Source organism: Parus major, chromosome 4 (assembly GCF_001522545.3).
Source record: "Parus major isolate Abel chromosome 4, Parus_major1.1, whole genome shotgun sequence".
NCBI classification, from domain to species: Eukaryota; Metazoa; Chordata; class Aves; order Passeriformes; family Paridae; genus Parus; species Parus major.
In genome coordinates, this window is record NC_031771.1 from 3,259,428 (window position 1) to 3,283,669 (window position 24,242).

At 39.6% G+C, this 24,242-nt stretch overlaps 1 protein-coding gene across 33 annotated transcripts in view; it reads right to left on the minus strand.

The window, feature by feature from the left end:
* The window catches only part of CAMK2D (calcium/calmodulin dependent protein kinase II delta), a 118,714-nt gene that overhangs the window by 12,751 nt on the left and 81,721 nt on the right, over positions 1-24,242 (minus strand). For 7 of the 33 annotated variants that reach the window (XR_004496975.1, XM_019006258.2, XM_033513692.1 and 4 more), the window contains 11 exons: positions 21,144-21,227; positions 20,012-20,106; positions 19,582-19,704; positions 18,860-18,943; positions 18,177-18,219; positions 14,399-14,436; positions 12,827-12,859; positions 8,953-9,012; positions 7,311-7,352; positions 4,692-4,740; positions 1,090-1,173 (listed from right to left, as the gene is read on the minus strand). Coding sequence is in view for 32 of the 33 variants with exons in the window: in XM_019006258.2 (XP_018861803.1) it covers positions 1,090-1,173; positions 4,692-4,740; positions 7,311-7,352; positions 8,953-9,012; positions 12,827-12,859; positions 14,399-14,436; positions 18,177-18,219; positions 18,860-18,943; positions 19,582-19,704; positions 20,012-20,106; positions 21,144-21,227 (735 nt within the window). In the remaining variant the exon portion in view is untranslated. The remainder of the gene's footprint in view (positions 1-1,089; positions 1,174-4,691; positions 4,741-7,310; positions 7,353-8,952; positions 9,013-12,826; positions 12,860-14,398; positions 14,437-18,176; positions 18,220-18,859; positions 18,944-19,581; positions 19,705-20,011; positions 20,107-21,143; positions 21,228-24,242) is intronic. The other 26 variants (XM_019006259.2, XM_019006257.2, XM_033513695.1 and 23 more) reach the window with 17 other exon arrangements.

Genomic DNA, 24,242 nt, shown 5'->3' on the forward strand with positions numbered 1-24,242 from the left:
TCTTGGCTGAATGCAGAGACACCAGGCCATATCTGTATACTTTATTTTATCTCCTGATTGCCTTTTCATTAAACTTTTAAATTCTATAAAAAAAAAAAAAAGTGAACCTCTTTTTTCACACTATCCTGCTCCTTTCTCAGAATGGAGCTATGCTTTTGGCATTACCCAGCAACACGTGTGACCAGGAGACAGCCCATCCTCTCTGGGACCGGCTCCTCTCACCTGCATTAGCTGACCCCACCAAAAATTCCACTCCTGTTTAAAATAACCTTCAGGCCTATAACACACAGCCCATGTTCCCAAGGGCCTGCCTGGATCTCACTTTTACCTGTGCAAATGCTTGTTCTTACCACGAGTGCAAGTGCCCTGACACACACTGGCCGCGGGACCAGAATCTGGCAAGCAGAGCCCTCATTCCCAGGAAGTCATTTCCCTGTTTTAACTCACATGGTCCTGCCTCTTTAAGGAATTTTAGAAGAATTTTTTACTACATTTACAATCAAGAATTGCTCTATCAATGTCATTGACATTCTACCAACACAGTGACTTTATCCTCTCTATTTATTTTAATACTGGCGGTTTCCTTTACGGTCACAGTTGGTCACTGATCATCACAGATCTCCTCGTGAGCAGAGGAGGACATTCCCCACTGATGGGAATCAATGCTGCAAATTCACACCTGCCACAGCAGCTTCAAGGCTGCTTAATCAATGGGGATGCTCAAGAAATGAACTTGATATAATAAATGTAACAGGTCATTAATGCTGAGGCCCTATGCAGGATCCAAGCAAGGGGTGAGGCAAATCTCTCCCTAAGCTGAAAACTACTGCAAAGGTTACTCCTGTAAGATACAGCTTTTTGAAACACATATGTGTTTATCCAGCTGTTACAGCTGGTGGAAATATTAATATTCACAATTAATAACATGAAAAAGATACCTAAAAAATTTTACTTTTGTAAAGGCTAAGCAAAGGTCATTCCTAGATCAGGCAGATCATAGGACTGACATTTTCTGAGCTTCTGTCAGATGGTGGGGAGGGAAGAGGAGAGACAAAGGACATCATCTGACAGATGAGTCTCTCAACTTACATAGTACAGAGGAAGGAGTGGAGTGGGAGAGCTCAGACTCAAGCGATTGACTCTCTGAGTTTGCATTTCTCATAGACTTGCCCGCTGAATTGATGGAAAGAAACACAACATATGAACAAACAAAGATGAAGAGGTAGAGTGTGATCAGACTCCTCAGCAGGCACTGGCAGCAGGAGCGGCCTCTGGGGCACGGCAAAGGTGGTGACCAGAGAGATGAAGAAGCAATGGAAGAGGAGGAGTGGTGGGTGGAACTCAACCTCTCCATGTCCTCCTCCTTTGTGAAAGCTGTGTGAGGGTCAAGTACATGTGAAGGAAGAAAAAAAAGAAGGCCAAAAGAAAAATAATGATAATTTAATTAGAAGCAGCAAGAACTTAAAAATCTTTGAGCACACAAACAATGTTAATGATGTACTTTCAGGGGTAGTGTGGGTGCCAAAGAACAGTTGTAAAGGTCGTAGGTGTGAGTGACTCTGTTCAGATGCCAGCGCAGAATTACCCCTGTATCTGGTACTCAGATACAAAGGGCTTGGAAAGAGCTTTGGAAAAAGTGTTCTTAGAAATTTGCATGATTTTTAAGGAATGTATATTCCAAAAGAAATATGTTTCAAAAGAAATAAGTTTCAACTGCTTTCTTTCTACTGTTAAATAAAATTAGGCCAACAGGTATAAAACGAATTACAAATATATTAAATATTTTGAAGCAATTTACTTTCCAGATGTATTAAGTAGCACAGGTAGGTCACATTTTGTCAGATCTCTAAGTGCATTACAACTCAGCAATTTTCCCCATTGCCAAGCATCATTCTTACTAATGCTTTGGTTAATTTGTCTCTGGGGGCAAAGACACCGTGAGAAATCCACACCTCCTGTCCATGGTAAATTTAACAACTCACCTTTCTGAAAATCTGTGGACAAAAATAATGGTGCTATTCCATAGCATCACTTGCAAAATCAAACCTGTACCACAGAGATGCTGTCCAATATTTCCAGTTTCATTGCTATAGGAAGAGGAAATCCCATAAGCAAGCCCAGAAGTAGGCATTGCCTCCAGTCCAGTTCTCAACATGTTCCTCCTGTCATATTTAGGAGGGATTGCTGTCATGTAGATAAGCCCATGATCGATGGTTAATGTCAGAAACTTATCTTAGCAAGGAACTGAACTACAGCTTCAAGTCATTTCAGACTCAAATGATATAATCAGCTTATTGCTTGACTTATGAAAGCTCACTGTTGCCTGGCAAGCACTGTTCTATGTTTACACAGAAATATGTTGTAGCCCTAGAAGAGGTAACTGTGTACATTAACAAGGCCAAGTTACAGACATGGAGATTTTCAGTAAATAGAAAATGAAATGTAAGCCTGACTTTTGCCTCCAAAAGTGAACACAGGTTGAGATCCTGACACGAGAGGAGAATGCTCTAAGCATCCCTGACAGACAGGAGGAGAATTTGATCCTTAGGATACATTAATGATAGGTGATGTAAGACATTTTTAATTGCTCCCTCTCTTACTGAATCCCAACATTCGCAACACTTGGCACAGACATGCATGTGAACCTGCTCTCCCAGACCCGTGGGAGCCACACCTCTGCAAAGAGGCAAATCAACACCAAAGGACAAAGTCCTTGATGCAGAGCTGCATGTTTTCAGCCCGTGCAGGCTGCAGGATGAAGGGGCCCTGGCAGTGCAGGCAGGTGTTGGGATACCAGGAGCAGGAATAACTCGCGCAGCCTCTGCAGAGCCGTTCCCTGGGAGGAGAGGATCACACTGCAATGCCATAAAACACACTCTAATACTGCTCAGTTACAGCCACAGCCCCTGCTCCTTCCTGGGAAGGACAGAGCCTCTTCCCATGCTGTATATCATGCTGCAAAGAAAAGCAAAAAGGTTTTAAATGTTCTTCATCATCTAAGGTGCAAAACATTCCTTCTAGGTCTCAACCGTGGTGACAAACATCTTCAGCACATGTGTAAGGACCTGGAGAATTCTCTCTCCTTCCTCTGAAATCCATTTGTCCCTATCAGTAATTTATCTCCTGTGGCTGTTGCTGACAAGAGAACAGCTTTTTCACTGTTCTCCCACAAAATATACATCCAGGAGTCAAGCTTGGTGTGGGGGGGAAATAATCTTTCCTAACTGCCTTGCTAGTGCAGGAAGCTTGAGCTTGTAATAGGTGTCAGGGTTGCAGAACTGCCCATTCCCTGAATCATTCTACAAATTAGACCCTGGGGGCACTGTTAGCTTTAATTTATAACAGAACAGTATGAACAACAGCCTCCAGAGGAAAGATGTGAGGAAGACTAAAAAGTGAAAAACAATCAAGTTCATGAGCAATTAATAAGAGGGGGATTGTATTTGTCCTTTAAATAAACAGAAAATGAATGTATACTCTGTACACTGTGCAGGGAAAGACACAAACAAGATCTTGCTCCTCAGACTTGTGCTTACTGCAAAATCCCATTTTCTGGTTTGGGAATACTGTATATTGTGGCTGTCCAACTTGCCCTTAACTATGATACTGCAGAATCATATAAAAGAATTAGGCAAATTATTTCCATTGTGCTTTTTTTGTATAATTGCATGCCCCTGAGGTACAATTCTGTGTGCTACGCTTCAGACAGAATTTTCTAAAAATCCTACTGTAATAACACTACGTTACATCATCACACAGAGCCCCTATAATTAAATTATTCATTTCATAAGCTTAGCTATTAAACTGTACCAAATAGTTTGAAGGAAGAAATACAAAGTGTTATGATTAAAGGTAAATTACACTGTATTTTCCAACACATCAGCTGCAGATCCCTGTAATTGTTCTCTCCTTTCACACTAACTGGAACCACCACCACCACCTCGTGGCATCCATTCTCCCTGTTTTATCTTACTATCACTGCTGGCCCGAGTTTCACCTGTACATAAACCATTGTTCTTTGAGGCCAAAAACCAATCTTTTTTTGTGAATCAGAGAATACTCTCTTTTCTCAGTCCCTTAACACTTTAAAGCATAATGCTATTCAAGCAGGCATGTGTAACATCACAACATAATGTCTAGAGGGAGAAAAATGGGAACAAAAATATTATCTGTGAAGCTACAAAACTAAGTTTATAAAAAAAGTTTTGATGTCAGTTTTTTAAGGAACTAAAGAAGATTAAAACAAATGTATGGACAGAACAAAAGGAAACAAAAAAAAAATACACTGGCATCTGAACAGAATAAAAATCAAAATGGTGACATGAAAAAAAACCAACAAAACCAAACCCAAAACACAAATGCATGCTAAACATAAACTAAGTAAGAGCTCTAAAGGACTGACTTAGACATTTGTCATCTACTTCTATTATTACTGGAACTAATATCTTAGTTAAAAAGCAGTAACTTTATACTCTTAATCCCAAAACATCACGGGAAATGGTGTTTTGGGAACTGAAAAGTTCAAATTAAGTCTGAAACACATTAAAAGTAATTTCTTCTAAACAAGGAAAACCACGCTGGTGGTTCTCTGGTGAGATTCATTAGGGGTTTCTGTGTTTAATGGCCTACTGAAACACAACCACCCAACTGATGTTACTGCTTCTCCAAACATTTCAAGGGTAAAATCATACCTTTGACATCCTCATCTTCGATGGTCGTGTTGGAACTCTCTGTTGATTCCTGTTGAGAAGCAAATATGAGTGGAATGTATCAAACAAGCCAAGCCTTATTTGCGTGCCTCGGAAAATGAGGGGATTAGTTACAGGAATCATGCAAAGCCTTGAAGCAGGGTGGGATGTCATTCACAAACAAATGGTCACACACTGATTGAGACATTTCCACCTGAAACCGATGTCAAACATCGCCATTCTCAACAGGAGGGAACAGAAACACAATTCCTGCACTCTGCTGCTTTTACTTCACAAGAATGTACAGGGAAGTTGTTTTTTTTTTCTTTAACATCCAGCTGTACAAAGTCCATCTGAAATGTATGAATTACCTCAGCCAAGTAGGAGAGCTTGCCATTTTAAGCTTAGTGATTAAACCAACTGTGCAAAATCAGTCATTCCATTCTAATTTCACCTTCTAAATATGCAGGCTTCTGCAAGCAACAATTTACAACTGATTTCCTGCTCATGTGACTTATGGAAGTATATTCCAATGAAGTCTCACAGTGATCTGAAGCATATTGGACCAGATTATCTCATTTTTATGCTGGTTTTGTGATTTATTTTTCTTTTTTTTACGGATTTTTTTTTTTTTTAGGATATGAAGAATTGATGAGTGTATGATAACAACTTTGACAAACTAAGGCATCTTTGTAGCAGTAGATTTCAACCAACCAGTCATGCAGAGGAATGACTCATCTATCAGACAGTTTACTCTTAAGCCATTGCACTTAAAAAGGCAAGGATATTGTATCTCAGTCTTTCCTTAATTACCAGAAACATGAAATATAATGGGCAAATTCAACAGGGCACTGTCAAATCTAACAGCTGCAGAGAGCTGGGAAGTTTTAAGCTAGGTGGTTTTTTTTTTTTATCTCTATACTTTCTTGAGAAAGAAAACATGAATTTCTTTAATTTGCAGCTCAATAACAAGGAAGGTGAGCTGATCTGTTTTTATCTGAGAGAGAAGACAGGACTGGTATTGCATTTAATTCTTGAAAGGATTTTACAATTAAATAACCAAAGGAAAATTTGCCAGTGCCCTTCATTTACTGTGTCCTCACAAGGCTGAGCCAAAGGAACATTCAGGAGGGCTAATGCATTACTCAGACCTTCAAAACCCAAATGTGCATTGATAAGTCAAACTTAGAGAGGAATTAACTCACACACAAACAAAACTCAACGAGCCACCATGCTGTCCCTGCCCTGGCTGTGTTAGACGTTCCATTCTACACGGACGTATCATGCTCTAGCACTTCAAATATTAGATAAAGTACTTACAAGTGAACAAAAACCTCACACAAATACGAGCTGTAAACACCATGCAAAGCTCACAGGGCAGATGTAGCCTCTAACACTGAAGTATCCACTCCAGTTGCCACACTACAAGGATCAGTCTTTCAGATAAATGTAGGAGGAACTCTCCGCATTAAGTGGTTCGTTTGTTTGCTGTGACCTTTTGGGACATTGAGTATCTTAGCTGCTGAAATGATGTAATAAAATCAAGTAGATGTAGTCACACCAATATTTTATCTGGGTTTTCTGGGCTTTAGTGGACTTCAGCGATAAAGATCAGCCTGCTGTTCAAACACAGGCTGCTCATGGCCTTTGGCTTTGAGCTTGGGGAGCTGAAAGAGCAGTAACACGAAAACACAAGTTCTGTGTTGGACAGATGCAGGGGACATGGAGGATAGGGACACACAAGCACAACACACACCATCAGCACTTCCATGCTTGAGGAATGTCTGCATGCGTTATTATTTCATCACTCAGATCCACTCCTTCTCTTATGAAATAACCACAGGACGTTAAGACTAGATAAATGGGATGTGAATTAAGTCAGCACTGCAAACAGTGAAATTCTTGTTGAAGCGTAAATTCTTTTCAGGAAACCTAGGAACATGTGTTATATGTAAATGATGGTATTTCCTGGCCCTTTTCAAGTCCATGCATGAAAAAAACAAAACAAAACACGTTTTAGGGATCAGCTGCCAGACGCAAACATCACAATACATGAGAAAAAGAAAAGAGCATGAAGAAAACATGTAAAAATCAAAAGACCTCTTTGTCACTTGAAAAGTGGAATTTTTTTTGGAAACTGCCCAGTGATGTTATGGAAGAAAACCAAAGTCCTGTGCAAAGACATGTCACGACACAGTGTATTAAGCATGCTGAGAAACAGCAGATGGGATAAACTGAAATGACATCTTGGTCTGAGGCGATGACTGCACGTAAAACTCGCCGGGATCGTCTCACCGCTCTCTGAGAACAGCACTCTCAGGTTTCCCTTAGACTGCAGCATTTTTGGCTGAAATGAGAGAGACCCCCTGCTCCCCGAGCCGGGCTGCACAGGGCACTGAGCTCTGCCCATTGCTATCCACTCCCCCAAGAGCTTCAGGAGCTCAGAAGCAGCAGGACGCACGCAGCAGATGGACACAGATGAAAACGGGCTCGAAAGACATCGGGTGTAACAAAGATGAGATTTTCCTTCACAAATTGTTGGAATGGCCCTATCGTGCTGTGGAATAGTGGATGGAATGTGTGGTGTGGAAAAGCAAGATGGAGTTGATTCTTTCTGAATACCTTATTTCCATCAGGGTTGTGGATTACTGTAGTTTGGGGCTCCTGAGCGAGAACAAAATAAAGAGAGAAAGAGTTCCCATTGGTAAATACATTTTCATTGGTGTGAGGGAGCGCAAGAAGAGCCAGCTCACAAATGCTGAACACTGACAAGAGTTAAAACAAATGTTAACTGTCGCCAGGGGGTGAAACTGGATGTCTCTAACACAGATTTCCTCAACAGCAAGCCAGCAAAAAAGGCCATTTCACCTAATGCAGCAGCATGCAGAGACCTTATTCAGGACCAGGGTGTGCAGGGCTTTGAAGCTCTGGGGACCTGCCGAGGCTCCTCTGGACAAGGGCAGGCTCCGTGTGCTTTCCTGTCTGAACCTGGACAGGCAGGGCGGCCACAAATCTCTGAGCTTTAATAACCTCTTCTCTTTCATCACGTTTGCTCACATTAGCATGAAGCAATCAAATCGAAATGCAGCAGAATTGATAAGGATTAAGGATGAGTACCCCTAGACACTACTGTGCTTTGGAATGTGTAGATTGCCCTCAGCTCCTGCCTTGGCAGAGCTGAACAAAAGCAGGCGAGAGAGATCTTTGTGACATTTATAAATGGAATTGCCCCAAATGCTTGACCCTTAAGAGAAGGTTCAATAATCTTTGAAATGGCAGCTGGCCAGCACGCCTTCAGCATGGGCCATGGGGTACGGCTCCGTCTGGGAACAGACTGCCATAAACTCCTGCATGCAACCTGCTGGCTCGGCTTTGGGAAGGACTTATTCTATGTGCCTCAGTGCCAGCTGCTCAAAAAAATTCCAGGGGAAAAACGCTTCCAAATGTGTGTGAACTACTGAATTTCTGAAGTTTTATATACTCATGGGAAACAACAGGTCACAACATGATGTACTTGGGCACTGGAATTTGCACTGGTGAGCCCCGTGATACACAGGTGCCTTAGAAATAGGGCTATTAATAAAAGCGAGACTGCAATGAACATCCAGGAACATCACTTTGATTTGTAATATGTCCTTAGCAGAGCTTATTAGTGAGTAATGTCTCCTGCTGATTGAAATGGAAGAGAAACAAGCACAATGTTTAGCTCTAGATGCCTCTCGATCCCAGAGAAGACTTGCAAAGTCCTGCTGTGTTTCAGGAAATACGGAATGAAAATCTGAATAAGGTCTGTTTCATGGCAGCCTAGTCATAATCCTGTTAGCTCTCCTGGATCAATACTTGGACTTAGACAAAGCCAAGAAAATAATAAGAGCTGATTTTTAAAAATTTAGTTGGTGCAAAAGGTTAGCATTAGAAGGTGGAAACAGTCATCAGGCAAAGAGCTAAGAGCAACACCAAGCGCATTCTACTCACTTTCCGGCACAGCATGCAAAAAATTCAGCTACGGTTACAAATGCTACGACTCTACCGCATCCAGCTTCCATTTAACATTTTCTGTCAATAAACACGCTCTAATGGAATTCCTCACAAAAAAAAGGCAGCATAATTCAAACAAAAAGGTTTTCCAAAACCTGTTTTTAGAAAGCAAACAGAGTAAATGCATGAAAAAGCAAAAAAGGATAAAAAAAAAAAAAAAAGGAAGAACAAACAGAAGACAGTCAAAAACTTCCAGATAGCATGAGAAGGAAAATTCCAGGTATACCAGCGCCGGGGTAGGAATATTTTCCTTGGGGCTGGTTACCACGTTGGTTTTGTTGTTTATCTGTAGGTATGCAGAAAACAGAAACAGACAGGCCTTAGAACTCGCGGTAGGCACCGTATCTATATCTCTGCACACAACATCTATAGACAGGTATCGGTATCTATAGATAGATATAGATATGGAAATAAAGAATACAGAAAGATGAACTTGCAGGAACACTAACACTAGCTCTGGGAGCTGACTGGCAGCTCCTCCCCACGGGCTGCCAGAGCCCTGCACCAAGGCCTAGATAAGGGATGGATGAGTTGAGCCAAGACACTTAAGAGAGAGCCCTTAAGTAGCAGCTAAGCACATCTAAGAGGAATAAAGAATTAATACGGGCTGCAACAAAGTCCTAAATAGCCACTGCCATTTCGTGACATGCAATGGTGTTAAGTCATTGCACCCAACAGTTCTTGGTTTCTAATCAATTATCCCTACCATAAATAATATTTGATTATTCTTAGCGCTCCAAGAATCTGTGATTAGTTCTACTGGAGTCTGATTCCACTTTGGAATAAATATGATTGATGCCAGAAAGAGACTAGTGCCCCTTTAGCTTTTTTGATGCTATTTTTAGCAGAGACTCATCGGCAGCTTCTCAGTTTTGGTACTGTGACTGACAAATGCGAGGTTTCCCACTATGGTACCTGCAGTTTTACTCCAGCCATCAGCACCTCTCTGCTTAACTTTACATATAGGCCCTCACAATACTTCTTAAGCTTAGCACAGTGCTATACATTCTGGCTTTTCTCTGTACTAAATATTAATTCAAATTAAACTGCTCGGCAGGAAGTTTCAAAGTATCTGATCCTTTAAATCCACTTTTTAAGATTTAACTTTCATTAATACCATGGGGTATGGGAAGAACAGAAATATTAAAAATAGTGTAGCGAGCCATTTTTTACATGCACTAAGAAGCAAGATTTGAATATTGTAAAACTGGTTTCAAAAATGTATTTTTCTTCTCTAACAAAAATGATGAAAAAATCCTATATACATTTTGGTCATGTTTAATTTTAACCACAGTGGTCCAAAGCATCATGCAGAATTATGTATAGAGATACAGATCATCTGAAAAGACTTTGATCAAAAAAAACCCAAGTTCTACTGAACCTTCTAGTCAGAGCTCTTAGTAATAAATGTGCAAAGCAAAACCAGAAATGCCTGAAATTGTTTTGTTAATGGATTTTCCTAAAAACATCATTAACTTTACGGAACGGAAAGAAATGAAATTCACAGACTCCGTGTCCTCAGGGTTTTGGATGATTATTTTACTTTGGGCCGGGCATGGCAGCTGACATGTGGATTTCAAGAACTGAGCCTGCAGCTGAAGTGAATCTTACTTAGGATACGTTTAAATTATGGAAATGTCCACAGGATTTGCAGTAATGAATTACAGCAAATTTTCTAATTTTTAACCAGCGTTTGGGTTTGAAGAATATAAAGTAGTTTTGTTAGTTAATAAGGAAACATTGTGTCAACACTAAATGTTATTTAATAGTATTTGTGATAGAAACCATTTTCCTGTATAGAATAAAAATAATTTTCTTTGATTTAAAAGTTCATGATGCTATATGGCAGGAGGATGAGGAGCACTTATTTTTTAAACAATGGTTTTCCTCCAGAAATTGTCATTAAGAGAACATAAGAGGCATTATTGAGTTGCAAGTGATTAAGCCCCGACTTGGCTTAGTTATTGTCAAATAAATTTCATTTCTCTATGCACAATTACAGCTGTAAGCTGTAGGATTGTCTGAAGTCAGGGCAGGGAGAGAACAGACACCTTTGTGCATCAAGTCTTTCATGGGGAGATCTAAGTATTGGCAAGTATTTTATTTGCTTTGATATTTATGGCATTCTGAGATGGACAGAACCCTGAAGTCCTTACTCAGGAAAAAACTTGAAAGAAAACCCCATCCATTTCAGTAAATGAAAAGTTCCACTGGAGATCTGCAGAAGAGTGAGAACATAAAAACAAGGCTGCCTGACAGCACACTAAACCTTCCAAGCAAGACAAAAATTGCATATCAAGTTGCATAACTACATATTTTTGTGACAGTGTAGTCATTGAGAGACTACGATTCAAAAAACCCTAGGAAAAAGCGAACAGACATAAAGAAAAACATTAAGGAAAGAAATGAAGATTTCACCAAATTTCATACAGTCCTATTCAGTAGCAGCTTAACACAAAAACTCAAGTGGTATCCCAAATGAGTGCTCTTGGTTGAACACATAAGGAAAACAGGTTAGTCAAAGTTCAATTCCAATTTTGCCTGAGTAAGGAGAGCAGGCTTGGGTCCATACTCCCTTGGTGGAAGCCCTATGAAAACAAACCATATTCATTACAGCTACTACTGAAAACTGCAGGAAATCTATTCAAAACTCCTTCAGTGAGATACTGAGAATCCAGCCTTCATTAGGAACAGAAAAAGAATGTGATTCAAAATACAGTTATTTCTTCCATGTAAACAGAACTTGGTAAAACCCTTTGAAACTTTGAGAGAAAACAGCAATAAGCTGTACAAGTTTTCTCTCTCATAGAATAGGGAATCTATCAACACATGGTTCATTTTGCATGTATTTTTAACAGCCAAGGGAAATAATTCCAAAAGGATTACGATACTGTCATATGAAACAGTTACTTCCAAGTTAATTTGTGCTTAACCAGTGACCTGTTTGTTGTGAAGGAGAATGTTTCATTGTTGCATCGCTTGCCAAAAGTCACTCTCCGAGGTGTGATAATGGTGCAGGACAGACACACACGCTCTCCCAACAGCTGGGCATGACTGGAGAAATCATTATTGGCCTTTTTTCCACAGAATTTGAAAATATTTTAGCAAACAAAGCCTGTATCTTGGGGCTTTATCTTTCACATGTTATTTCTGTAACACAAAGTTAGCATACACTTTGGGTTTGGGATCCTGGCGATAACCACGCTGCACCTTCCCGGTGACCCTCCTTTGGATGCCGTGGTTCTTGGTCATGGAATTCTGCATTCACCCAAGCAACAAAGGATTTACCTACAGAACTGCACAGCTGCTCACACCTGACCAGCAGTTTTTCCTTTCCAAGGAGAGTTGGATCCCAGTGAAAGGTGTGGATGAGGGCCTTGTGCCTTCCCTCTGCCGGCAGCAGCAGCAGGCAGAGCCCATCCTCAGCAACACCTCAAAGGTCACATTCAAAACCACCAAAAACAGCAATGGAGGAAGTTACCATGGGGGTCACAGAGGGCAACTGAACACAAGACTGGAGAGCAGGTTGAAGAGGAAGGAAAGTTATTGAGACTGTCAGCTGGGACATCCTGGGACACAGCCCTGAGCTGTGAAGGAAGCTAGCTGGGAAACTCTAGTGTGGGAAGGCTGGAAAATTGGATTTTTTACACCTGAGCATTTAGCATGGCATCTTGGGCTACAGTGGCTCAATTAATGCAGTACTGTATCACTATGTAAAGTGTTTTGTGTTATATTTTATGATATTAATGCTATTAGCTTTTGAAATAAGGAGGTTTTAAAAATGAAGAGAAGGCTGTTACAAGATTACTATTTTGTTACTATTCTTATTTACTAAGAACAGCTGCATTGGCTGATGTTACATCTTCTTTTTAGGTTTTTTATGTCCCCAGGTTAAAAAAAGTAAAGACTTGCTTGAAAGAATGGCTGAGCGATTCCCTGTGGATGGCATATAGCAATTGCAGGCTTTAAATCTGCAAGGTTGTATCTTAAAGTCTTGCAGTTCTCACAGTATGTTAACAAAGCTAAATGCAACTGTTTGATTTCTAAGTGTGAATGTTTCACAGGAGGAAAAAAAAAAATCTGTCGATAAAGATCCTCACCATCATCTGAACACTCGAACTGGACTTCCTTTTCTGAATTGACCAGTCAGAGAGAAAGGAAAAGAAGAAAACGTGACTGGTTGGATTTGCAGTATCAATGCATGGAGTACAGTATATTTCTCTTTTGGCTTTCTTAAATTTTTAATAAGAAAAAGACAGCTACAGCTGTTGGAAAGGGTGGAAAAATGCTACAGAGTAGCTCAATAACAGCAAGGACAAAACCAGACTTCCCCAGATGTACATTTACTCCCTTTGCTCCACATGACCATGCAGACTAACAGCAGACACATAACATGTGCTGAAAACCAAAGAATTTAATCCCCACAGGTTCAATTTAGGCAAAATTTTGGCAACAATTGTTTCCCATATTATAACTGAGATTGCAATAGAACAAATAGCATCGTAGACCTGTAGGAGGAATGATATTTAAAAAGGAAAACTGGTCAGAGAGAGTGCATAAAATTGATCTATTCCACAATAAAACATGTCCAGGGTTTTCCAGCAGTGATAGAATCATTCCAAATGTGTGCTTCTCCATGTGACTGGCATCTCCACTGCTTGGCAGTGAGAAGCACTGAAATGGTACTGTACTCATTTTTTTGTAGGTCAGGCTCAGGATTTTTTTGATCGGCAAAGTGTGCATATGTCAGACACAAATATACTGTGAATCTGGTATTTAAGGGAGCATTTATAATGTTTTGTTAAAGTAAGACATTAAAATTAAATAGAAAAATTAAAATTCAGGTCAAAGACACCCTTCTGAGTAAACACACAGAGCACAGAAGAATATCTTTTGAGTCTTATAATGAAAGCTTGAGGCATTACATTCGTCTTTAAGAGTCCCCTGAGAAAAAAAACAAAACACATTTTCTGCTGAGGGATTTTTTTTTCCTGTTTTTTTTTTTCCAAAGCATTTATACAGAACGTTCATTTGTGAGGCATCTCTCCTCCTGCAGGGTCTGGTGACGTGAGAAAAGGAGCTCTAAATCATGTACGAAAGCTGCCAAAATGTTCCCTTCTTAGCAAGGTCTCTTAGTCAGGATGAGCTGATCTGAGACAGTAAACCCCTCAAGTTCTGCCAAATATAGCAAGTACATCTGGCAGAACACACCTCATGTGGAGCCAAGCCTACCCATACACTTTTGGTCTTCCACAAAATCTAAGGGAAAGTCAAGGGGAAACACAGAGGCAACAGAGCTGCACATAAACACTGATGCCTAAAAAGCCCACCAACAAACCATTATCTAAAGGTTAATTGATAAAACTCTGAGTCATTCATTACATAATCATTCTTCATTAAAAAAAGCAAGAAAAAGCATTTTCTCCAGTAGTTTTCTATGTGCTGCTTACTTAATGCTGGCTTTTCAAGTATTTTTTATTTAAGCTTTATTTCATTTCTAAGCTTCACCTACTAACTTTAACCACTCCAAACAGCTAGTGAGAAGAAGCACTTACTAACAGATTCTATGAAGGAAGGAAACAGCAATAATTCATTCTAAAACCTGGAAGAAGTTAGATATAGGCAGAGACTAAGAACATATCCTTGAAATGGAAAGCAGGTGTTTAACCTACCTTAACTCCATCTGGCTTTTTCAGTAAACTCTTGGCTGCTGTAAAATGAGACAAATAATTTCAGTGTCAGGTGGTTCCCCTGAAGTCACCCAGCTGTGCAGCAATCCCCCAGTGCCCCCCAGCTCCAGGTATATTCTCAGCTTTTATTTCCTCCTTTGGTTTCTCTGAGCAAGGGGAACAAAATCTTTAGGAAACCACCAATCCTTAGGATTATCAAGTATCTCTTTTTCCATTGACTAAAGCCGCAGGTTGACTGTACTTCTACAAGGAGAGAGCTCCTTGGGTGGCAGAGAGGAAATGGAAGCAGGGTGAGTGTAAAAGCAGCAGCTTAGAATATATCCATTATGAAAAGGAACTGTTTTGGTGGCAGGGACTTGGACCAGGCGGCTGCAGAGCCCGCTGGTATCTCAATTTTGGTACCAATACTATGATTCCCCTCTGGGAACTTCCCACCCTTACAGCATCAGCCTCCTTCCAGGAAAGGGCAGCACAGTTGCAAGGCAGAAAGGAAGGAGGATTTGCTAGCCAAGGGCTGTTGCAAAGGCTTGTTGCCCATGAGGCAACAGGAACAAATTCTAGGCTTTGCTTCAGCTCCTAATGAAGAAAACATGCTATTTTCTGAATTGTGTTGTACACTGACCAAATTTCTTCAAAATTTCTTTTGCCATAACGTTATTCACGTGCCAGGCTTTAAATTCCACCACTTAAAAATGGCATCAAGTAATTCCAATTTACTAAATTTGGAAGGCTAACGTGCAAACAAGCACAGCACAGCTCTGAACCTGAAAACATTCACGGCAGAAATACGTGCTGGCTGACCTACCAAATCCATATAAACTATTCACTAAAGCGTAAATGCTTCATGAATCACTGCCAAAGACTTGAAGAATAATAAATTACACAACAAGCCTGCTGTTATTGGGGTTTTATTGTTGTTTATGACCCAATCTTCCCATCAGAAAGTGTTCCACACCTCAGGTTGTAAGAAATTGCTGTTCTAAATATAAGGGAGACAGTCCTGACACGGAGCTCCCATTATTACTGGCATCCTTATCTTAAAAAAATCCCCAAAATCCAAACCAATTGGACCTTGCATGCCCAAGGCTGCTCAGACTGGCTGAGGATAACAGAGTTATTGAGTATGTGGTTTATGTTTAAAGCTAATTCTTGTAATTGTCGCTTATTTTAGAGCTGCATCTGCACTAAGTGCTCATTTTACAGCACAGAGAATGAAGGATCACCTCAGCAACTGTACAGAAATGACTAATGTCCACTGTTGTGTTGTTTACATGAAATAAACCCTGCAAAGTGAAGCCAGGTTGATGTTCCTAACTTCACTAATATATCAGCCCTCCAAATGTGGTTTATTAACTATGGACATCAGCCAACACTACCATTAGAACTCCCATATGGCCAAAATGAAAATATAAAATCATTTTACAGCTAAAATGAACAAAGATAAGCTTGCCTGTATTGTGCTGCATGTTTTTATTTAAAGAAACATGTAAGTAAATATTAAAACCAAATTGTTCTCCACATACTTTGGAGATCAGACACTCCCTGTGGCAATATGTGCTTTCAGGACCTGAGGCAAGAGGGTCTTAGATTTTACATTACCACAGATATTGTGGGAACTCCATTAACTTCAGGAATTTATTTAGGGTAAGCAAAGGGAAGGAGATATTTCTGAAACCTAAGCACAAAAAAAACCCAGAAGTGAATAGCTCTCAAAGCCTGTTTTATAGCCTTAGCCCTTACTAAAATATGGGAAACCAGAAATAAATTCTTAGAGACCGCTGCAGACTCAAAATTCCGCTAAATTTGTGCATGAAACTTCTGAGTTCTTTTGATGCCTGACAAACACTCCATGTTCTATGTGAACAATTAAATGAGAGGCAGTAAAATGAGGGCACCACAAGCAATAACACCAAGTATTTATTGCGTGTCCTTCGGAACGTGCCCAGCACGGATTACTCTGCACTACTGCATGTTACAGGACATATTCTGTGACTCTGCTGCGTTTGGCCTGCAATGGATTTTTAATAGTAGTTGGATTCATCTTTCTTTCATCACAGATACTGCATACAAATCAAATATTTCAAGAATTTGCAGGAGCAAAGCAATCAGCGTATTCTAAATTAAGCCCACAATGAGAGATTTCTTGCAACTACAAGCAAGGGCTATAAATAAAACCTAAGGCAGCACTACTAGGGCAGAAAGCAGACTGGAAACAAATGGTTTGTGACAACATGGAGAAATTAAAGTGATTGAGGACAAACAGCAGTTTGGATTGAGAAGAGAAAAAAGATGTTCCTTTCACGTGCTGAGGGTCTTACCTCACAAGAAATATACATTCCACATAAAAGGAAGAAAAAAAAGGAAAATAAAACACTTTTATAACCACATCATTATGGACAAATGACCTTCATAAGCATGCTTTGCAATGAAATACAATGAATAAAGAAACAAAAAAAGTAAAATGTCATCAAGAAAAAACACCGGTGGCTATGGTGTGTGAAACAAGAAATGACAGGTGAAAAAATAAAAAATAAAAAGCCCAAACCCAAGTTTTTGCTTTTCATGATGAAATACTATTTAAAAACTACTTCAGCTTTCTTGGTTCATGGAAGTTGAATTTGATCCTTACATACACAGACAGTGACAGTTATGAAAAGGGATGAGGAATGACTTGTTTGTTTGATATTTAACAGTAATTCATTTTTACAAGAAGTGCCTTCCCACCTTCTAAATGGATTGGCAGACACAGGAATTCATTAAGCACTAACTCAAGGTAATTTAGATAAATGCAGTCCTCTGTGTTTAGGTGTGTATTAAAGAAGGGAACTTAACTAAGAAAGAAATTGCATTTCAAGTACTATGCAAATTAAACAAGTTGTTCTTGCATTCATGATTATGTAATTTTTTTGGATGAGTCAGTGCTTATTATTATTCAAAACATGCCCAGAGCACTATCATGTTTTTGTCTGTACAGTAATTTATGTTACACTCCAATAGTTGCATCACAGAGTAGGAGGATATGTAAAATTACTGAGATTTAAATCTGGTGTTCTATTTCACTATTCACTGGAAATCTCAAATGGGAAAACACAAAATTCAACACAGCATCAATATTCTGGCAATTCTACTGCTTTGGACAATTCTAACTCTGCTAACAGCAATTTTAGCTTTTGCTATTAAAATTTGTTTAGTGTAAGAGCTAAATCTCTAGAGTCATCAGGACAAAACTGTTTCATCAAGAGGAAACAACTCTTCTTACATCCAGCAGGCACTGCTGGGCATTAGAAAGAAAATGGGGACTCATGTTACTACATTTCTTACTCCTTAGCCAAGCAATAAAGAAATGAATGTGTACTGATGTTTTTTTTTAGTAAAGGATGACAGAATCATGGAATGACTTTTCATGTATATAAAAACACAGAAGTTCTAAATGTTGTTTGGTGATGCTTGTGCATGTGGAGCTATATGCTAAGTTTCAATTGGCCTGCACAAGAACAAGCATGAAAATGCCACCTGCCTTTGACAGGTAACAGTCAAAAAGCAGGGAAGGAACTCAAATTCTACAGAAAAATCAGATTGTCACCTATAAAACCATTTCTTTGGCCCAAAGAGATTAAATACTTGCTTGCTTCATCACAGGAAATAAATAACATGATATATGTAATACTTAAGATGCTCCTGAACGAATCCTAATTACATCTCAGCTTTCACAGACATCAAAATATCAAGACCACATGAATCTGGAGCTCAATGAACATACCTGAGAAATTTCTGGTAGCCAGCATTGTTGTCAAAATGGCCCCCTGTGTACACACACATTTTCTCAAATTAGCACCACACTTGTGTAAAACTCTGAATGCCAACACAATACAACAAAAAGGAAAACACACGAGTAAATGACACCAATTACTGAATTAACCCTGAGAGAAAGGATTATCTGTGCACTACCTCTCACATGCCATGTCACCACTGCATAAACTGTAATTGAATCTCTAATTACACACCTATTGGCAATCTTGATATCTCAAATGTTTACCACCTGTCAGAATGTAATGCACAAGCCAGGAGTATTTAGAGTCCATTATTCAAAATACACTGATGAATATGGAAGAGACTTTACTATTGTTCTCAGATTTTTTTTTTTAGGGAGGAATAGGAGCTTATTTGCAATGCACACATTAGATAAATTCACATCTGTAAAGTTATCATGTCTGGCCAGGAAAAAACAAAGCATAATTCAGAAGAATAACCTTAAGGATTTCCCATCAAGAAAATAATTTCAGTGTGTCTAAATACAGAGGATGGTTATAATTTTTAATTAGAAAAGCTAAGTTTAAGATCTCCATGCCAAAAGCTGATCTTCTAGCAATAGGTCATTTAAGAAGAATATTTAGAAAAACTCTGCACAGAGACCATTTGTTTTGCACAAGTTTTCATTCTTACCTTTAGTTTCCTTCTTGCATTGAATTTCTTCAAGCAATCTACAGTCTCTTGTCTGTGCATCATAGAGGCAACAGTAGAACGTTGCTGAAAGAGGAAAACAATTATTTTAAGGCAGCTGTTTAGCTGTTTGTTTACTCTCCAACACATATTACACACCCATGGTCCACAGCTTGGGCCTTTAATTTCTACCTTGTCTGACTACTCCATTGTGCTCCTTTTACTCAGCCTTTTCTACGTGTGAAATCCACTTGAAAAGTCATGGTGTGGAACATGCTGAGAACAGGAGAGAAGTCCTGGATCCAGGAACAGCCAGGCAGACTCTGCCACCTGCAAACTGACTTTTCACAAGTCCCTTAATTCCCTGCTTGCACACCTCATGCTTATCTGAATGATTTCAGGAAAATGAAGATGCAAAGCATGATCTAATCCAAAGTTACTTTCCTGCACTTTCTTCTCCCTGAGAATTTAAAGTAACACTCTAATTTTTGCAGAGAACGTTCTGCACAACACGGTCAAGGCAAAGGAGATCAATTTGCCAAAATCTTACCCCAAGCTGAGATCACTGATCATATCTGTGTAATTATAATTTTACAATTTATAGTTACACAGCTGCATGAACAAGAACAGAAGTTGTCCTCTAGACACAATTACTATATGCTGAAGCAAACCACAAGCTGATTTGTCTGCCAAGAGATCATGCTGAACCTGTGGAAATCACTTACACAGATCCATGGATGCTTCAGTGCTTCTGATGCTGTGATACGTTTCGCTGGGTTGATGGTGAGCATTTTATTGATAAGGTCTTTTGCTTCAGGAGTCACTGTGTCCCATTCTGGTGAGGGGAACTTCAGAAAAAAATACACATGTGAGTGTGTATATTGTCCTGTATGATCTTTACACAATTTTACCTAAGGATCCTGTACTGGTTTCAAATAAGAGCTTAAAAATTACAAGACTCTGCCTTTACTTCATCATCATTTACAGATTACCTCAATCTGAGGACCAACAGCCTCTTGTCTGTTTAACATAAGATGAGATGATGCTGCAGAATTCATATGCCACCATCTCATCAGTTCTTCACTTCTCCCTCTAGGAAACTCCTGCTTAGAGGTACAATTATAAATAACTGAACAGACAGAGTATGGTACATACATCATAAGCACCAGCCTTGATCTGCTGGTAAAGTCTGTGCTGGTCTTCATCCCAGAAGGGAGGATATCCCACCAGGAGGATGTACAGAATGACTCCTGCAGAAAATTCACACCAATGTTAAAGGCTTTCAAGAAGCAAACTCCAGAAATTAATTTTGTACCAAACAACCATGTAAAACAAAAGGCTCATGAGCATCATCCCAGCCACTGGGATGGGAAAAATACTGCCCCTTCCTACTGGAAAAAACAGTAGAAGTGGGTTGATAAGATAACCTCTTATGGAAAACACAGGCAATAATGAATATTTGACACAATATCAAATTAGGAACACTGGAAATGTTTTTATCTATCTGGAGAAATAATATTCCACGATTCTGGATGTTCTAGCAAAGTGCATTTTTAGCTTATGGTTTTATCATGGCTTATATTGGTGTCTGCAAGATTGTGTTGTAACTACTCTCATGCAAAGCAAACTTGGGAAACTCAAATTTCTCTGTATTTGGTCAATAGGAAATTGAAATTAATTTAGACTAGACCTGCTAGTCTGACAGAGACGATTCCCTGTGACTAAAGAAAAGTGCTTTCATAAATACAACCACATACTAAGTGTGGGTAGAAGGGAAATAAGGAAAGCAGTCCCTGTTCTCAGCTGGGGAGATCCCACTTGCCAGTACCTCAGAAGGCACTTTTGAGAGCTGGATGATTAAGCAATTGCTCTGTACTCCAGTTCAGAAAGTATTTAATTTTGCAGTTTACACCTGCAGATGGGGTTTATTGGTCAGACCAAATTTAAGGCTCCTTGTGAACCAAAACTAAATATCCAGCTCACAGTATGAACTGGTGTGTTTTCTAGCTAATTAGACATCATACACCTGCAGCTAGTCTTTTAGCTAGTCTTTGAAAGTGTGCTGTGTAGACACGGAAAAGAATGCCATGATAACACAATTTAGTAAATAACTTTTAAAAAAACAAACTCAAAGTAACAAAAAATCCAATGACCTCTACTAGAAATTAATACTGAAGTTTATTATATACCTACTTTCTGATGCACAATATCATGTACCCTGGATATTGTTTTTCACCCTTAAGACATTTTACAGTGGACTGAATATGACTTCAGAACAACATCTTACCACATGCCCACATATCCACAGGCTTTCCATAAGGATCTTTTCGTAACACTTCTGGAGAAAGGTATCCTGGAGTACCAGCAAAGCCTGGCAAAAGGCAAGAAAACTCTGGTCAACATCTGTACATGCTCTGCAAAATGCAAGTGATTCTCACCTCGGCCCACAAGAGCCAGGACAACATTTCCCATGCCATGGACACCAAGGGCTTCCTTTGCCCATTTGTTTTTTACAGCACATGACCCAGAGGTAATGCTGACATTATGGGGGACCAACCAACAAAGCACAGGGGCAGCTACTGTATCCTATGTATAGGGAGATATATGTTGCACAAAATTAGAGCTACATCTAATAAGATCTCCCTGCTGTAGAACTCATTTCTGGCAAGTCATTGCACTTCTAGAAACCTCTTTACAAAAGTTTACAGGAAGCATCTCTGAAGCAATCTGGCCTTTAAAATTTATATGTTCTTCATCCTTTATTCATTAGCAGCAATGCTGCTTTCTCTGAGCAGAAATGCAAAATGTAGGTATAAATATTACTTTTCTTAGGACACTGTAACAGATGAAAACTTAATGACCACTAACAGTGTGCACCATTTCGGTGAGCGTGTCTGCTCTTTCAGGCATCTTTTCCTAAAATAAATGCTTGGGAATTCCTAAGAGGTGAGAATTTGATGTTTTTCATGAAGGACCACATGCCATTTGTGCAATAACACCCTGGATCCCACAAAACTCATGACAGAAGGTGATAACATATAAAGTGAACAGCTACAGAAAAAAAGAAGCCTGTGCCCTGCAGTCACCAATTATTTTGGAGTGGGAGGGGGAAATGAAGGAACACATTGTGTAAATTCTACTGAAGAAAGAGTTAAAATACGGTCATGAAAAATAAGCTTGTTTTTTGCAGGCTCCTGATATGGAAGCTATGAATTGTTAAGGAGTACTATCACACAGGAAACACATCTTAAGCTTCTTAGAGAAGCTGAAATATAGATGTTCTAAGTGGCTTTAAATAGAGCGCTGTTTCATATCTCTTCTTGAGTGTAGTGCTCATTTTAAAGGGGAAGTGAAGTTGTCTTCAGTCTAAAATTTACCACAGCTCAATGAAGATTACTATGCAAGACTCAAAAATAAACTTTAAAGCAAAAAAAATATATATATAGTATTTAACTAACCGTATCTCTCAATGAAGATACAAAATACATCTAAACTGAAATAACTGGTACAGTTTCAGTACACAGAACCACAGAATGGTTTGGACTGGAAAGGACCTTGAGAATCATCTTTTTCTGAACCCCTACCATGGGCAGAGAACCTTCCACTAGACAAGCTTGCTCCAAATCCTGTCCATGGCCTTGGACACTTCCAGGGATGGGGCAGCAACAGCTTCTCTGGGCAGCCTGTGCCAGGGCCTCACCAGCCTCACAGGGAAGAATTTTTTTTTCTATTATCTGATCTAAACCTACTCTCTTTCAGCTGGAAGTGATTCCTACTTGTCCTGTCACTACATGCTCTGCTAAAATAGTCTCTCCCCAATATCCTGAGCCGTTTAAAGCTGCAAACAGAGGGGTACACAGCCCTGATTTCAGTTAAAAAAAATACAAAAAGCACACTGAAATAGGTAACTTTAATTTATCAGGTTATTTTGTAACTGCTCAGAGGGATCCCTAAACAAGAGTGTACTTTTCAAAGAAGTGTTGCTGCTTGTAATACCTCTGCTAGCTAAAGCAACTCGCTGAGGACCAAGAGAAAATCCTGGCTTTGTTGAGCTCAACCTACCTGACACCTTCCCAGTATGTTAAGCACCTGTTAAGAGGGTGGCAAGCTTCAACTAAATCCTGTAAGGCTTTCTACAAACAGGCAAAGAACAAGTTTGTTTTGCAAACACGAAAGACAGGAAAGTATTCTGTTGTGTTCCCACAGACAGAGCTCCAGTTAGTTTCTTGCTGAGGCATAGCCATGGTTCAAGCAGAAAAGGGACCGTAACACCAGAGCACTACACCAGAAAAAAGGAAAAAAGAAATAAAAAAGAAAGAAAACCGTACTGATGCAGAGCTATAATTAGAATCTGAGCACGCCATGAGTCACTAAGTGTTGCAGAATCCAGTAGAAAGCAGAAAAATCTTCTGAAAGAAAGTGAGGAAAAGTTCAAAATGCCCAGTCCATTGGAATTCATGTTCTGCCCTGTTAATGCAGTCCTAAAGCTGAAGGCTGGCACTCAGACCACTCTGGACAGGTTTTGCAGAGCAAGTTCCAAAAAAGGTACAGAACCCACTCATAGAGTACCACAGTTTGTTTTTTTCTAAAAAAGAGCCCCATTAGACTACTTTCTTTTCATTACCTTGCTGACTCCTCCTTACATACATATTTTCAAGACATTCTGCTCCCTTCTCCCAAGTTCTCATGATGCTGTGAGTCTAAACCAAGCATTTCACAAGAACCAAAAGTGCAATATTTTCCAGGGCATTGCAGACTCCCCTGCATCACCTGCAGGTACACTAAGCACAATAAATATTCCTGAAGTCAACTTCAATCTGCTGATTTTTTTCTTGAGATGCTTCCTGTTTACCTGATGCTTTTGTCACCGTAACAAACCACTCGTGTTTTGCTTTTTATCTATTCCACTCCTTTCATACTGCTCTGTTTGTTGATGTGCAAGAGCAATCTCCTCCATCTTTTGTGGATTACTGAAATCCATTTATAAAAAGGCTGGATTTAAAACAACAGGCTGGCTTATAAAGCTGCCAACATATGTGCAATGGTACTGCCTGTGCATCTACATGTACTTACAGCTGTGAACACTCAGCCTCCCAACTCACTGCCCAAAAACCCTTTCTGCTTCTGTTCCAAGCTTACAACCACTTTGTTCCATTTCAAACTGCACTTTCTAGCTACTCTAAGGGCAAACAGGCAGCTGCTATAAATATTTTATGCTGTATTTTTTTCCAGCTGGGATTTACAATAAATTTTCCCCATGCTTCACATCTGCTCAAAGAGGGTGGTACGTGAGACACGTGGACCACAACTGTACATGCACTACTGTTTTAAATTACCAGGATTAAATATTTTCCACCATTCTCCTCGGGGCATCTATTAACTGTAA